This window comes from Oryctolagus cuniculus, chromosome X (genome assembly GCF_964237555.1).
Source record: "Oryctolagus cuniculus chromosome X, mOryCun1.1, whole genome shotgun sequence".
Lineage (NCBI taxonomy): Eukaryota > Metazoa > Chordata > Mammalia > Lagomorpha > Leporidae > Oryctolagus > Oryctolagus cuniculus.
The window spans coordinates 64602578-64620284 of NC_091453.1; the positions used below are offsets into that span (position 1 = coordinate 64602578).

Consider the following 17707-nt stretch of genomic DNA (forward strand, 5'->3'; position numbering starts at 1 on the left):
GAGAGCAGCGTACTCGGCGTGTGGGTAGCAGAGTTGGGATTGGTGGAAGAGGACTATAAAGGAGGAGAGAGACAACATGCACAAGGAACATCTAAGGGGAACATCTATCTGAAGGAACACCTGTGTAGCCCCCGAGAGAGCCGGCCGGCGGTGTGCCGCTCCCCTGCGGAAGTGGGGAAAGTGGCCAGGGGGAACCGCCCTTCCACGGAGGTGGAAGGGACGGCAGCCAACCCGGGAAGAACCAGCAGCAAACCCGGGGAGGGCTGAGCAGACGAAAGAACAGCGCAGGGTCCTGTGTCGTTCCTCCACGAAGAGGGGGAGCGACATAATGGTGCCGTGACTCGGATATGAAGCCTAGGCAGGGTTTAGTGTCGTTCCTCCACGAAGAGGGGGAGCGACAGGAGAGGGAGTGGGAAAGGGGAGGGTAGCGGGTGGGAGGGACGTTATGGGGGGGAAGCCATTGTAATCCATAAGCTGTACTTTGGAAATTTATATTCATTAAATAAAAGTTAAAAAAATAAAAAAATAAATCAATTCAGGGGCCGGGACCATGGCTCACTTGGTTAATCCTCCACCTGCTGTGCTGGCATCCCAGATGGGCGCCAGGTTCTAGTCCCAGTTGCTCCTCTTCCAGTCCAGCTCTCTGCTGTGGCCCTGGTAAGGCAGTGGAGACAGGCCCAAGTGCTTGGGCCCCTGCACCCATGTGGGAAACCAGGAAGAAGCACCTGGATCCTGGCTTCGGATGGGTGCAGTGCCGGCTGTGGTGGCCATTTGGGGAGTGAACCAACAGAAGGAAGACCTTTCTCTCTCTCTCTCTCTCTCTCTCTCTCACTGTCTATAATTCTACCTGTCAAATAAAAAAAAAAAAAGGAGAAAATAAAAGTAACTTTTCAGTGGTGAAGCCTGACAAACTACCTAAGCCAGGTGATCAAGGCCAACCTTAACAGTGATAAGTCATAATGATGGTCCATATCCTTGATACAATGTGGTGAAAATGACACTCTGTGGTCTTTCTTCCCAAGACACATAATCTCAACTTAATCAAGAGAAAAGCACCAAACAAAACCCAGTTGAGGGTCATTTTAAAATATCTGCTTTTTGTTCCTCTAAACTATCAAGGTCATCAAAAACAATGAGAGAAATTGTCACAGCCAAGATGAATTTAAGGGGATATGATGACTAAATATAATGTGGTATTCCTATAACTTGGAACGCTGAAAGGACATTAGGGTAAAACTGAGAAAACCTGAATAAAGTATAAATTTAGCTAATAATAGTGTAAAAAAGGTTCATTAATTATGACAAATTGATTCATTAAATGTAAGATGCTAACAACAGAGGAAATAGGGGGACTCTGTACAATCTTTGCAATTTTTCCGTAAATTGAAACTATCCTAAAGTAAAAATGTAGTTAAAAAATGCCTCTAACCACCTTTGTGCCAAGCTAAACTCTTAAAAATTGTCTTATTAATTTGTAGTCTCATTTACTTCCAGAAAAGAGAGAGATATGGTGGCTAAACATTAAGTAAAGCACGATTGTTCTTAATGCTACTAAAAAGTAAAAAAATGAATAGACCATTTTGAAATGGGTGGTCTCAATCAGATGTCTCAAATTCCTTTGCATAATATTTTGAATGTGGAGGGGACTTTATTGTCAAATGTAACTAATGATAAAAACTAAAAACCAATCTCTTCTTTATACTTAGTATGTTAGATACATTAGTATGTGATAAAATGAGTATTTGTAAAACAGAGAATAAACAATATAATAACACCATTTTGCCTAAATTGACTAAGTCCATGTTAAAGCAGCATAAATGTACATATCAACTGACCAATTATATTATTATATTGTTTGGCTAGATCTAGCCAGTTAAAGGGAAAAATGTCCAAATTCAATGAAAATATCCAAGTGAAAATCAGAGAATATTTTTTATATATTTAAGTAAAAATAATCTCCACCAGAAGCATATTTTGTAATGAAAGATCAGCTCAAAATGCTTTTAATTTTTCCTAATTATAAAGCATGACTGCAGTTGTAAACAGGTTTCAATGTTTTATAGCTTTGAGTAGCTTTTACACATTTTTTTTAAAAACTCAAATGCTGTATATTAGATGATCCAGCCTGTATCATGAATTTGTATCAATTACATGAGTCTATTGAGCTATACATTATTTTACATCTAAAGCTCTCTAACAAATTTATTTTAAAATTACCTTTTTAACCATTCATTACTGATTCATTTTATATTTGCCTTCTTGTGAACATTAAAATTAGTTAAAAATAAAAATTCCAAATGATAATCTCAAGGTAATAGCAGATTTTTGGAGTCCTAATATGCTGGGAGGTAGAGAACTCTTTGAGCAAGTGAAGTCTTTGTATTGAAAACTCAGTGTTATCAAAAAGAGAAAGCAGGCCATGTCTTTAGAGCACTTCACATGTATCTGCAGGACTTTAGAGCACGTTGCCATGGAACATAATTCCTTCAAGGACTACAAACCAATGAACGGCCATTTTGGCATAATAGTCCCATTTCTGAACATTATTTAGTAGCATTCATCAAGATGTATTACAAACCCTACCAATTTAGGGACAATGCATTGCCTTTCTAAATGCATTCATACTGGGTCTTAGAATCAACTCCATTTTTGCAACTAATTAGTTACACTGACAAACTTTTAAGAATAGGGCTATACAATTTTAGAAAATGTCGATTCCCAGCTTCACGGAGGCTAACTTCAGTGACAATATTTTTAAATTCATTGACACCCAAATTCTACGTGGCACTTACAGGGACATCTTTGATATCAGGAGTAATATTTATATTTGAGTGGTGGTACTTCCATAAGCATGGCACGTCTTTTATCGAGCAAGTGTCTGTAAACCATTTGAGACCACTGATGGGAGGAACAGAGAGCAGGATTTCGGAGCCAGTTTCTCTTTTCAGCAACAGACAAAGTGAAGCCGGCAGACAGAATGTCAGAATGCAAGGTATGGAGAAACCCTCTAAACCTTTACAGAGGAGCAGAATATAGGAGATACACATGGGTGACCGGTAAAGAGCCGCTTACATACTATGACATGAACTTGTCGGCTCAGGACCATCAGACCCTTTTCACCGGTGACACAGACATCCTACGTCCTTCAGACACAGTTATGCAGAAGGCATGGAGGGAAAGAAATCCTCCAGCGCGAATCAAAGCAGCCTATCAAGCTTTAGAATTAAACAATGACTGTGCCACTGCATACGTTCTACTGGCTGAGGAAGAAGCAACAACCATTGTAGATGCTGAAAGATTATTTAAGCAGGCACTCAAAGCAGGAGAAACAATTTATAGGCGGTCACAGCAGTGCCAGCACCAAAGTCCTCAGCATGAAGCTCAACTGAGGAGAGATACCAGTGTACTGGTATATATTAAAAGAAGATTGGCAATGTGTGCAAGAAAGTTAGGAAGAATAAGAGAAGCAGTAAAAATAATGAGAGATCTGATGAAAGAATTTCCTCCTCTTACCATGTTGAACATCCATGAAAATCTCTTAGAATCAATTTTAGAATTACAGGCCTATGCAGATGTTCAGGCAGTCCTAGCAAAGTATGATGATATAAGCCTTCCAAAATCAGCAGCAATCTGTTATACAGCAGCACTGTTGAAGACAAGGACTGTTTCAGATAAATTCTCTCCAGAAACAGCCTCTAGAAGAGGGTTAAGCACAGCAGAAATTAATGCTGTGGAAGCAATTCATAGAGCTGTGGAATTTAATCCTCATGTTCCAAAATATTTACTGAGATGAAAAGTTTGATTTTGCCTCCAGAACACATTCTGAAACGGGGTGATAGTGAAGCACTTGCCTATGCTTTCTTTCATCTTCAGCACTGGAAGCGAATACAAGGTGCTCTTAATCTCTTACAGTGCACGTGGGAAGGCACTTTTAGAATGATTCCATACCCACTAGAGAAAGGACATCTATTTTACCCATATCCCAGCTGCACAGAGACTGCTGATAGAGAGCTGTTACCTAACTTTCATCATGTTTCTGTTTACCCAAAGAAAGAACTTCCTTTTTTCATCCATTTCACAGCGGGATTGTGTTCTTCTACAGCAATGATAGCCCTTCTCACACACCAGTTTCCTGAAATCATGGGTATTTTTGCTAAAGCTGTAAGTATGATCTCAAGGACTTGTGTAGAGTATTTGTAAAACTCACAAGAAACCACCTGTGATCTGTTTGTGCTAACTCAGTTGAACAGTGGAAAATATTTGTTATAGTAAATTATAAGAATTGACTTGTAAAGTTGCTGTCATAAAATGTCAATCATAAGTTTTTGGTGATTTGAGCTATATACCTTTGTTGCTTAAAAGTTTAAAGAATACAATGCCATATATTATAAAGTTGGTCCTCACAGATCACTTTTGGTGATAAAAATGTTACTTATTACTACCTAAGAATGATCCAATTCTTTTTTATTAATGTATTTGTTTTGATATTTAACAAAAATTCCCTATTTTGTAAACAAGCCTTTTGTTTTTGATTTTTTTTCCATTTAAATGAAATAGTTCTAAATAGCTGTCAAACTTTAAATTCAAGGGTGCAACTAAGATAAAGAATAAGTAGATGAGATGGGACAGGTGAGATATTTGTCCTGGGTACAGAATCTGCCTCCTTACTCAGTGGTTCTTCCTGTTATTTTCTCTGCTTGGTTTTAGTAACCTTCCCCCAGTCTTGGGTATAGAATCATATACAGAGCTTTATTCTCATTTTTACCCATTATTTTGGGCTTGTTCCCCTTTTCCTGACCCAGGAAATACTTGAGTACTAAGAAAGGGGGTATTCCATGACTATTTCCTCTTCTATATAAATTAGTTAATGTCACTGACTCAAAGTAAAATTACCAAGACAATTCCCTTTAAGTCTCCAAGCCTTTAAGAAAATATATCTTTCATGTACACATGTGCATTTTACCAAGTCATAGGAATTAAAACCCGAAACAAAAGTACTGTTTTATTGTATTCCCAAATATAAAATCACCAGGAGCTGTAGAAAAACTAGTCTTTATTTAGTATTGTATTTTCTGTATTTTTCTCTATATGCCTCCATTCTAACTCCCTGTTTTCTCACCATTTCTTTTCCTGTCTTAAAAATAGCTTATTTTGTGCCTTACAGATTAGCTGGCTTTCTTCCGGCACCAGTGGTAGCCAGTCCTGGTTTCCCTTTTCCCTAAAGGTCAGCTGTGTAATGTGTGAAGTTGCCACTGGCTGTAGGCCTAGGAGTCTGAGTCTGCACTGGGTTCTGAGTTAAGCTTCAAGAAGAATGACTTTTCACTGTTCCGGGAGTATAGATATTTGGGTTGGAAACTGACTGTTCTATTTCCTTTAACTGTAAAAAAGAAGCTTAGTGATTGATTCTGCCATAACTCTGTTGTTTGCAATGGTGTTAATTAGGGAGTGAGTGCATCTCAAAGTGAATTGACCTTACTGTGTAATCCAGCATGGAAAAGCAACATGGACTAGAAAGGGAATCCCATCCATTAATAGCTGGGAAAAATATGTGCCATTGTTAATTTGAGATCACAGGCAACAGTGGGAGAGATGGTTCTTGTGTTTCTCTCAGGGCATTGAGGTGAGAAGGAAGTAAAATAGAGCAAGGTACTGGCTAAAATTAATGTGGGATGTACTCACCGTACGCTCTGTCCATCGACATTAGTGTAGAGTGTCTGCCTGAACCTAAGAGGTCACTAATAGTACCAGAAGAGCCTTTAGAATTACATAGCAGAACTTATTCTTTAGCACTCCTCTAGCAGAGTCGGAGAATGAATTATTATCTATTTTAAAGCTGAAGCTTCTTTTTTAGACCAAAAGTTATTGATAAACTATGATTGCAGTTGAATAATAAATAAGCATTTTTTTCACTGTAAAAAAAAATAAAAGAAAATGTCACCACTCTCTGTAAATTAATGATACATTCCCCCCATTGCACAATAATAGGTGGTTATCAGGCTTTCCTCTTTATCCTGTCTCAGCCATTTAGTTAAATCTACCCTGCGCCCTCCAGAGAAATTCATGGTCTGTCACCTTGCTCACTGGTGTCTAGATTTATGGATATTTAGCAGTCCCCTCATTTTCACATTACTAGGCCACTCCTTGGAGTTTAAAAGAAAGGACAGACTTCACCTGGTCATTCAGGCAAGTATCCCAACTCAAAAATCCATTTTTTCTATAATTCCTCCTTGTATCCATTTTTAAAGAAAAACATCACATGAGACCTAATGTATTGTACTTTCACATTGTTTAACGTAACATGCAGAATGTTACATTATTATGCTGCACATGGCTAAGAAATTTTAGTATTCACGGGATTATGGTAATTAAGTCTTCCTTCACTTTGGGTGATGTGACACTTGCTTGACTATAATGTCACTCCACTTAAAGTCTGTGTAAACAACATTATCTTAGTCACTCTGCATTACATTTCCAACTGTGAACAAAATTACAAGGTCAGAGTGGACAAGAATGTAGGTAATCCCAAGGAAACCTCATGTAAATGACTTGCTCAAGGTTCAAACTGGGTTTTCAATAATAACAAAAGGCATCTTTCCTATAGTATTATTACTGTATTGTTGTCTAGATGTCATGTGTGGCAAAGCACATGGGGATTCTTGGAGTCAGTGGTAAAGACAAAAGTGTTCATGATCCTGATGTTTTGTGGATAAAAGAGAGCAAATGTTGTTTGCCAAGGCTTCATTCAAACTAACAAAAGTGTGGCTACTCAATACAGAGTAGTACACAGAACGACTGCAACTGGTTTTATTAATATCCACTGATATCACAAACGCGTGTAGTATATTTTTAGAAACGTAGTTGATAAAAGTAATACAACAATGCTTATACTTTCTATTTTCCTGTTTTTTAATAAGCACTGAGCAACCATGATATTTACTTTGAAAAAAAAAGTAAAGTACTGATTTATAAATAGTCTTATCAGTCACTTAGTGAACTATGTCAAAGAAGTACTGTCTTAAAAATGCTCTGACATAAATACTTGAAGCTAGCTTAAAGGCTTTTGGGGGCCAGTGCTTTGGCATTGCAAGTACAGCCACCCCCTGTGATGCCAGCATCCCACATGGGCACTAGTTCATGTCCTAACTGCTCCACTTCCAGTCCAGTTCCCTGCTAATGGCCTGGGAAAGCAGCAGAAGATGGCCCAAGTGCTTGGGCCCCTGTACCCACATAGGAGTCCCAGAAGTAGCTCCTGGCTGCTGACTTCAGGCCAGCCCCACCCTGGCCATTGCAGCCATCTGGAGAGGGAACCAGCAGATGGAAGATGTTCTCCCTCTCCCTCCCCTGTCATCCCTCCCTCTCTGTGTAACTCTGACTTTCAAATAAGCAAATAAATCTTTTTGCAAAAAGGCTTTTGGGTATCTTGTGTTCTAGGTGATTTACTTGGTACATATTGAAAAAGAAAATAACTCAGTTAAGCCTCCACATGGGATATGTTGCAACTAGGCAAGGATTATTTAGATTATTTTGACAGAAGTTTCTCTTCACTGAACTACTCGAAATACCAGAGTAAATAAAGTAGTGGTTTCTGGGGGTGGCGCTGTGGTGCAGCAGGTTAAAGCCCTGGCCTGAAGCACCGGCATCCCATATGGGGGCCAATTCTAGTCCAGGCTGCTCCTCTTCTGATCTAGCTCTCTGCTGTGGCCTGGGTTAGCAGTAGAGGATGGCCCAAGTCCTTGGCCCCCTGCACCCATGTGGGAGACCTGGAAGAAGCTCCTGGCTTCAGATCTGCACAGCTCCAGCCATTGCGGGCATCTGGGGAGTGGGCCAGTGGATGGAAAACCTCTCTCTGTGTCTCTGCCTCTCTCTCTAACTCTTTCAAATAAATAAAAGCAATCTTTAAAAAAAAAGCAAAGTAATGGTTTCAAGAATATGCTTAAACTGTAGACAGGGTACCAATTAGCAAGAACGCAACAAACGTTCTTAAATATAGGCCTTACATTCTATTCACAAAAAGGTCAAAAAGGGAAAAAACCTTCAAAAGCAACTTTGGGGATTCTTGAGACTTGTTGTCACATATAGATAAGGAGTTACATGTATGTAAGTTGTATTCATATGGAGATCATCTGAACAAAGGTGTGGGAACCACAATTTTCTTATAATATCTGGTGTTGAAACTCTGTAGGAGGCCAATACAATTTTGAGGAATGTCATCATCAAAATATCTTCCCAGGGACGAGCATTGTGGCACTCAGCAAGTTAAGCGGCCACCTGTGATGCTGGCATCCCAGGTGAGTGCTGGTGCCAGCTGCTCCAGTTTTGATACTGCTCCCTAATAAAGTGCCTGGGAAAAGAGCAGAAGATGCTCCAAGTGCTTGGGCTCCTGAACCCATGTGGGTGAGCTGGATGGAGTTCTAGGCTCCTGGCTTAGGCCTGGTCCAACCATGGTCATTGCAGCTATTTTGGGGAGTAAACCAGTGGATGGAATCTCTATGTTTCTCTGTTTCTCTCTCTCTCTCTCTCTCTCTCTCTCTCTCTCTCTCTCTCTCTCTCTCTTTTTCTCTCTCTCTCCCTTCCTTCCTTCCTTCATCCTTCTCTCTCTCTCTGTAACTCTGCCTTTCAAATAAATAAATCTTCAAAAACTATTTTCCCAGGACTACTTAAAGAAACAGAGACCAATAAAATATCTTCATCATAAGTGATTAATTAAACTTCATCCCCTAGAAGTGCTACTCTCCATAGGTAGAAGCTTCACGCATCACACAACCACTATACAATGTCTTCATAGGCAAATAGAGTTTTCCTGTTTAAAAGGCACTGAAAAGAATAGGTATTCTATACTAGAGAGAGGATATACTCGTGGGGGGGGGCAATTCTTAGAGTTTAAATAAAATCAGTTTTAGCTAATTTCCTTTTCCACTTCTATTTTCTTAAAAATAATAAAGATGTTTCTAACTGAATGTTCTTTCCAGTACACATAGAATGCAAGAAACTTTGAAAGCTCTTTGTTTTAAACCTCATGTAAAGATCCAAATCTTTCTAATCAAAAGCCTCTCCAAACACAAAATCCAATTACTTACTCCCTCATCTAGAAAGAGTCTGAATATACAGAATACTCAACTCAAGTCCTCCTTCTACTTTAAGTAGTTATGTGCAGCACCATAAAAGCACTGCTGGAATCAAACATTAAGTGAGCTGAAAACACTGAGTATTCTCTTCCCTGAATCAGAAATGTGCATAAAATGAGCTTGAAAGCACACACGAAGTCATAACAAATAAGGGCTGAGCTTTCATTGTGTTTCAGCATTAGTATTATATGATGCTTCATAATGGGAAACCTGAAGAATTCAAGACGTGTGTTACCACTGTCAATCCAATGCTGAGATCCTGCTCCTCTCTTCTCCCCAATATCCACCAGCAATTTTCCTTGAATTAGGAGAACGACAAAGATAAATAAGGTAAACACAATCTTAATGAAGCCAAAGGGTGTTAAACAGTTTTCACAAATTGATAAAATTTAATTATTTCCTTATGTTTTATGCACAATAAGTAAATTATAGTTTCAAGGAAAAGGGAAGATAAGTATCATAGATCAAAGGATATAGTATTTCTCTAAGAGAGTGTTTAGTGAAAAATCTTAATTTAAAAGATGAAACTGAAACACAAAAACACAGTTATTTTTAGGGTTAAGTCCATGGACTTTTGATCCTTTTTTCCCAGAGCTCTTCCTTCTAAGGAATGCTATCTCATCGAATGAGGATTTATGAGAGAGTGATTTATAATCAGAAAAATACTTCACAAATTTCAAATAATATTATTTTGCTTATTTGAACTACATGTTTTAAAATGAAGAATAATGACTCAAATAGTATCAGTGACCATTGGTATGTGCACTGTGATCAGAATCAATGTTTCATTTCTATGTGTATAATGATGAAGAAAATCAATAGAAGGAATTATTTTTTCTTCAAAATGTTCTTTAAAATATCTACTATATAGGCCAGGATCTGGGGAAATGGGAACTTTTGTATACTGCTGGGAGGGTAAATCAGAACAGTACTCAAGGCCAATGTGGCAATAAGTATTAAAACTGAAGATGAACAGCTCAACGATTGCACTTCCAGGTCTATACCCTAGGCAAATTCTCCCATGTGGACGCAAAATAAATGATGTCCATTATATCGCTTTGTACTAATAAAAAGTTTGTAAAATAAAAAAGGTGTAAACAACCTACACGTCCATCAGTATTGGAAGGAATAATGAAACTGTGATATACCCAGATGAAGAAAGAGTATAATAGACAATTTAAAAATAATGGACTATGAATAAATCTCAAAAATGTAATGTCACAATTACAAAAGGATAGTACATTATCAAACCACATAGATTGATTTTAAAACACAAAACGTAGTCATATATATTGTTTGCTGATAAATACACATATAACAGAAAAAAAAAACATAGCAGTGATACACATGAACTTCAAAATAGTAGTTACCTCTGATGAAGTGTAGAATAGATTATTGCAAGTCATAATATTAATACTTTACAGATGCACCTTTAAAAATTGTATTCATAATCAAATGTTGCAAAATGTAGACCTAGTTATTTGTCCACAGGTGTCCCTTATTTTCTGTTCTATTAGAACTGTTTTATTTTCTGTTCTATTAGAACTGTTTTATAATAATTTTTGCTAATTCATCACTCTATCAAAATAATGCTACCAAAAGTGATTTCAGAATATAAAGGCTATTTTTAAATAAGTTGGGATAGGAGAAAGAGAGAGAGGGGGAGAGGGAAAAAGAGAGAGAATATGAAAGGAGATGTTTGGGTAATTGGTCTAATTCTAGTTGTCATGTTATAAAATATATGAATCCAAGGCATGTGAGCTTTGGAATCAGACTGCCTTGATTCAAGTGCTGGCTCTGGTATCTGTGGCTATATGACTTTGGACAAGTCACTTAACCCTCTCTTTGCATCAGCATTGTCATCTGTAAAACAAAGATCATAATCACAGCACCTACCATGTAAAGGTTGTTAGGATTTAATGAGTTAACACATGAAAAACCACAAGAGATAATGTTTGGTGAATAACATATTACTATGTTCTAGAAAAAAAGAACTAGTTCATTAAAATTTTATCTTAAATCACCTTAAAAGAATATCAAATAGTTGATTTCTTAATTTCTCTACTTTTGTGAACCAATAAGTGAATCCTCACTTATTAGAATTTTTAGTTATTAGGTTTAATTAATTACTATATGTAATCATATTTCATGCATGTTACACAAAAAATTACCTATGGTCGAAACTATCTGGTGATCTAGAAAGGGCAGCACTATCTATCAAATCTTAAGTAAACATCAACTGTTTTGCATAGTGTCACATGTGTTGTCTAATTGTCTAATAGGTTCTCAGCTTTCATATGAGTCAAATCTGCAACTGCATTGTTGACACTAATTTGTCAATAAATGATTTTTTCCACTTGATTTAGGATTTGAGATTGTACCTTTTTTTTTTCTCCCTCTCTCTTACTTTTCTCCTCATTTCATAGTCTTTGAGTTTCTCATCAGAAATGACAATGTTAATTTACCATCCTGCCCAAGGGTTTATGGCACAGATTATAGGGGTTGTTACAGCAGATTTAGCAGTGGCGTGTTTTTCTTTTCCTTTTTCCTCTTTTTTTCTAGATGGATTGGAATTTAATTGTTTCCTTTTTAGACAAATATGCTTTTGGATTGTCAGGGATGAAAGGGGCATACAGATGTCAAAAGCATTGTAGCACAGTGGGATTATGGACTAAGGTCCAGGGCAGGACAGACAAACAAGCAGGCTCAGATCAGTCAAACAGTTACCTCTTAATAAAATCTCAGATGACCAACTTTTGTTTTATCTTTGCCAATGCCCATCAAAAGATCAAATGAAATTTTGTTGTGTTAACTACTTACATTTCTTTTATTTCTTATTTTAACCATTTGTAAAAATAAAGGTATTTCACTAAATGGAATTGGGAGTTTGTTTAAAGGCAAGCCAATTTAAAATAAAACAACACATGCTATACACATGGCTTTCTTCCTATTAAAACAAAAATCAACTGGGCTTTAAATAGAAACCTTAATAATCATGTTATGTGACAGAACTATGCTTAAATATTCTCTTTTGGTCATGGTATTAATGACCTACTTCATACTATACTTCATTGATAAACATGAAAGCAAAAAATGCATACTTTCATTTTAATTCAAGCCATTTTAAGTTAAAATTATATTGGCTATTTCTATGTAGTAAAAAAAGTCACAAAACACATAACCACAGTTTGAGCACCAGAAGAATTATTTACAAGCAGTCCACTTATTATTTATTTACTTTACATGAATTTTCCATCATCAAGTGCTTCAGGTGCATTTATAACAAACTTTTTGTTGTTGTAATTGCAGTACCTTGAGGATTTACAATTTAGAACAGAGGTCGCAAACTGACAGCCCATGGGCTAGATATAGATCCCAGATGGATTTTGTTTTGCCTGCACAGTGTTGCTTTTTTTCTGCCTTTTATTGAGTTAGTTACCAACATTTTAGAATTGGGGAATTTCGTATAAAAAATCTGGATTCAGCTTCTCTTTTAAAAATCAAATCTTAACAACACTGAGTGTGCATTCCCACATGGCAGCAATCAGCTGAGCAGAGTAATAGCCACCATCTTTGGAAAGATTAGAAACTCTAGGTCACCATAGTCCCCACCATTTCCTATTGCTTATGGTCTTTCAGTTATGTTAGTAGCCTTGCCTCAGTAGGCATTGAAGTTTGCGACTCTCCTGAATTCCTAAACACTCTTGCGCTTTATGTGAATACTTTCAAAAACACTTCGTGATTTTCATCAGATTTCAATAAATGTAAAATCTGATTACATAAAAATGTACATATGAAGGTTCTTCAAAAACTTTGTGGAAAATGCATATCATGAAAAAATATGCTAGGGTTTCAAATTTTTGCATCAAAATAAACATTTTAATCTCATTTTTAAACAAACTCTTTGAAGTAACCCTCATATACAATGTGTGTTTGAATAATCCTGAAATAATCTAAATAACTACCGTTTTGTACAATTAAGACAAAGTCAACATTAATTCCCATGTCATTTTGCTAAAAGAGTGAAAATAATTCAGATGCATTCATATAAAATCAGAATCCAATATCAATATCCAACTCCAAGCTCAAAACTCAATTCCTATTTCAGTTAAAATCATTCATTAATAAAATTTTGTGTGTTCTAGTCTCCCCAGTATTGATGTCACAGTCTAATAGAAAATTCAGCACTTAAGGAGGCACATCCACTGCTTCAGGTCACTTGGGTAGTATTTAGTGTGCATGATATTTAAGACTAATATAGAAAATGCCCCAAATATTAGAAATACCATCATAGTGATTTTCATTTTACATACTGAAAGCCCTGGATAAGTCACATGGTGTGGTCCCCATCTCCCCAAAGCCCTATGAAATAAATTTGTTTTGTAAAAAAAATATGGCCAAAACCTACATCAAGGGCAGCCCTGAAGGAAGTGGGTGGGGGCAGGAAACAGCATAGAAAGGTCATTTAACCTGATTAAAGAACCTGGAAGAGAAGAGGGACACTATTGCTGGTCAATAACAAATTAGACATTGGAATCATGGGTTGCCCTCCTTCTCTATTGTCTCTGAGTCATTGCCCATTCTTTTTCCCATTACAAACTAAAAGATATGAGGCCTGTATCAGTATGCTATCTGTGATTGCAATTTAACTGAAATTTTCATTGATATTTTAGGTTTCAAGAGTAAGTCTTCTTAGATTTCCAAATATTTTCAAGTTATATTATTAGAAAAAAAATTCAAATATTTTAGAACTACTAGCATGCCTACAAAATGTAGCTGTGCCTAATGCTTAGAAGGACTCAGAAGATTAGAAGGCCTGGTTCTTTTCCATTATTGCTGTAGCACACTTAATAGCCTGTGCTTCCCTGCAAACGTGAATGTACCTTCCTAAGCATTCTAGAGCCAAGGGATGATGGATTGGTGTCGGAATTATTTTCCCATTATTTGACACAGGTATCATAGTTTTTATGTCAGTGATCTCACTCAGTTCTCATCAAGGTCTGCAGCCTTTCTCAAACTTCTGCCTTAGTTCTCAGCGAAGGAGTTACACCTTGTGGCTTGAAGCCATCTCCCCATTATATCCTCCTGGAATTCTCTTCCAGTCTAACAGATATAAATTATTTCTAACTGGCAATAGTGAAACCATGGAGACCTCAATTAACTAAAACCCTCAAATGGATGGACAAGTTCTAATGAGCTATTTGGATTTACTTTCTTCTTATTACTAAGAATTAAGCAAGATTAAACATTTGCTTTGGAAAATTTGAAAGGGCTCTATATTCCTACCTTAGTGAGTATAGTACAGGGAACAAGGTTATAGAAGTTGGGCTGAATCTGTACAGGCTCCAGGACATTCCCAGGAAGTTGATTTTTAAAAAATAAATACATAAATACCTGTTAACAGCTTGTTTTCTTGTCATTTGCCTCTTCCTTCTAAAAGGAGAGTGTAGCAAAAAATAAATAAATAAAACTGGTTAATTGAGAGTTCTGGTTAATTAGCTTCCAATTAATAAAGGCTTTATTATATTTTACAAAAAAATCTTCTTAAATTCTGCAGAAATTTTAGATAGGTTACACACAATGAAATAGCAGCAGGAAGAGCACAAAGAAGGTAGGAAAGCCTGAATTGCTATTAGATAGTGTTTTAAATATATGGATAAGATTATTACATTTCTGGTCTAATACCCACTGAGTAAAGAATAATGTGAAATGTCATGTGGTTTAGGGCTTTTCTCTATATGAAGGCAAGGAAATAAGGTTATAGATTTCTGTTGAAGAAATGGCCTCGGGTCGTAATTCCAAAAAAGCTTTAGCAATATTCTGTCTTTTCCCTTTCTCTGAAGAGCCATCCTTCCCATCCCATTGGGTATTCCAACACGTTGTGGGGTGGAGGGGGGGAAATCGCGCCCTCTAATTTTTTTCTCGCTGTTTATTTGGCCAACAGGATGATGAAAGTAAGCCAATATCAATGTTGTGCTTATTTCTTAAATGTGAAGCCATTAATCACACAGCTCACTATATACTTATTTCTGGAGCAATACTGAACTATCTTAACATCTTTCCCCCAAGGGTTACACATACATACACACATACATGCACAGACACACACAAACACACATACACAGTCATACACACATACAAACAAAATTAAATGCATACAAAAGAGGTCAATAAAATCCCACGTAATTAGCTAAATTAACAAAATAATCATTCTTTCCAGTAGTGTAGTAAGTCCCAGTGTTTCCCAATCCTTTAATATTTAATGAAGAACAATGGAATCCAAAATGCCTTGCTGAAAAAAAAAACTGCGAGGACTATAATTTCTCAGTTTTGGCCTTAGTATACTTTTAGTAGCATAGAAGCAGGAACCTCTCTATAATGCCCGATACAAATATGTGTGGTTGGTTCATCACCCCTTTGAAATCACTTCTTCTAATGGCCTTTCTGTTAAGAACCTCATTTCAGACTTCTTGTTGTTTTGGTCCTTTGTTTTTGTTTGCTTGCTGTTGAAAAGCAACTGATTCTCTGCTCAAAGGTCTGCTGAAATATGTGCAAATAACTAATACAAATATGTATTTGAAGTTGCTGGAGAGACCATAAGACCTACTCTTACGGTCTGTCACTTCACTGTCAAAACTGTTTGCTTTTGCCAGGCAGTTCACTTAGCCTCTTTTGAGATGGTACTTGTCTTAAATGGCATATATTTTCATATTTATCAAGTCAGTGATAATGAATGCTCCTTTAATCCAATGGTCTATATATCACTAGATTTAAAGGAATTTCTTTTCACTTTAGCAAAATCTCCCTTTTTTACTTTCTAAACTCAAACAGAGCAGTTTTTGGCTATCACCACATGTATGTAATTGTACTAAGCCCCACCCCCAAAAATTACAAAAATCTTGTAAGCTTCCAATAGCATGGGCTTTGTACATTATTTAAACCTAGATTGTAAAATTACCAACTACTGAAATATTGCAGTTAGAATTATGCAATAAATATATAAATGCCCATGAGTTAACTGTCTTTTCATTAAGAATTTAAAATTTTCTTAGAAAATTAGGAATTTGGAGATAGTGCTGTGGCGTGGAAGGTTAAGCCTCTGCCTGGGTGCCAGCATCCCACATGGGCACCAGTTCAAGTCCTGCTGCTCCACTTCCAATCCAGCTACCTGATTATGGCTTGAGATAACAGCAGAGGATGGCCCAAGTGCTTTGGTCCCTATACCCACGTGGGAGACCCAGAAGAAGCTCCTGGCTCCTGGCTTCAGCCTGGCCCAGCTCTGGCTATTGTGGCCATCTGGGGAGTGAACCAGCGGATGGAAGATCTCTCTCTCTCTCTCCTCTCTCTGTATCTCTACCTTTCAAATAAATAAATAAATAAATCTTTTATAAAAAAAGGAAAGGAAATTGGGAATTTATTTTGATAATAGAAAATTTGTCTTTTCCAATGTGAGGAACATATTTTAAAGTACTGGCTAACACTAGGGATGACTCTAGGACTTTAAGTACTACATGTTAAATACATATAAAATCGGCCCGCGCCATGGCTCAATAGGCTAATCCTCTGCCTGTGGTGCCGGCACCCCGGGTTCTAGTCCTGGTCAGGGCGCCGGATTCTGTCCCGGTTGCCCCTCTTCCAGGCCAGCTCTCTGCTGTGGCCCTGGAGGGCAGTGGAGGATGGCCCAAGTGCTTAGGCCCTGCACCCTATGGGAGACCAGGAGAAGCACCTGGCTCCTGGCTTCGGATCAGCACGGCACGCTGGCCACAACAGGCCACTGAGGGGTGAACCAACGGAAAAGGAAGACCTTTCTCTCTGTCTCTCTCTCTCACTGTCCACTCTGCCTGTCAAAAAATAAATAAAAATTTAAAAAAAAGAAATACATATAAAATCATCCCTCTGTCTCTGTGTGGATTGGTTCCAGATCCCCTGTGGACACCAAAATCTCTAGAGGTTCAAGTTCTTTATATAAAATGGCATAGTATTTGCATATATACTCTGGTCATGCTCTCATATATTTTAAATTATCTCTAGATTACTAATAATACCTAAAACAACATTAAATCTATACAAATATTTGTCATACTATATTGGTTAGGAAATATTAACAAGAAAAATCTCTGTGCATATTCAGTAAAGACACAATATTTTTTCAAATATTTTCTTTATTTATTTGCAAGCATTTCATAAATACAGCTTTAGGAACATAGTAACCCTTCCCTCTGTTGGTTGAATTAACAGATAGGGAATTCACTGATACAAAGGATTAACAGCACTTTATTTTTCACATACAAAATAAAATGTAACTTCTATACTTCTCAATGTGTACCTTTTGTGATTTCAACTAATTCATTTTAGATTTCCTTACAATTTGCCAAATAATTAGCATTTTGGGAAATTTTGCTGAGCAAGCATTCAATGCTACTGATATTATGTCAGTATAGAACAGTTTATAATGTGAAAATAATCAGCTGGGTTCCCTCAAGTTAGACTACAATGCTTTGTATCCACTCTAGTTCCTCTTTGTCCACCAAGTACCATTGTTGCTATGCCTTTCCTCTTCTGAATCTGGATAAGAAACAAAA

At 37.1% G+C, this 17707-nt stretch overlaps 2 protein-coding genes across 4 annotated transcripts in view; one reads left to right on the forward strand and one right to left on the reverse strand.

Moving 5' to 3' along the window:
- DACH2 (dachshund family transcription factor 2) overlaps nucleotides 1-17707 on the reverse strand; it is a 573909-nt gene that overhangs the window by 398827 nt on the left and 157375 nt on the right. For all 3 annotated transcript variants that reach the window (XM_002720253.5, XM_017349997.3, XM_017349998.3), the window contains exon 2: nucleotides 14520-14558. In XM_002720253.5, coding sequence (XP_002720299.2) covers nucleotides 14520-14558 — 39 coding nt within the window. The remainder of the gene's footprint in view (nucleotides 1-14519; nucleotides 14559-17707) is intronic.
- On the forward strand, nucleotides 2795-5769 carry LOC103351918 (suppressor of tumorigenicity 7 protein-like). Its single transcript, XM_008272994.4, is given in 4 exon segments — nucleotides 2795-2978; nucleotides 2980-3782; nucleotides 3785-4161; nucleotides 5165-5769. Coding segments are annotated over 4 exon segments (1392 nt in total). The 5' UTR covers nucleotides 2795-2901; the 3' UTR covers nucleotides 5300-5769.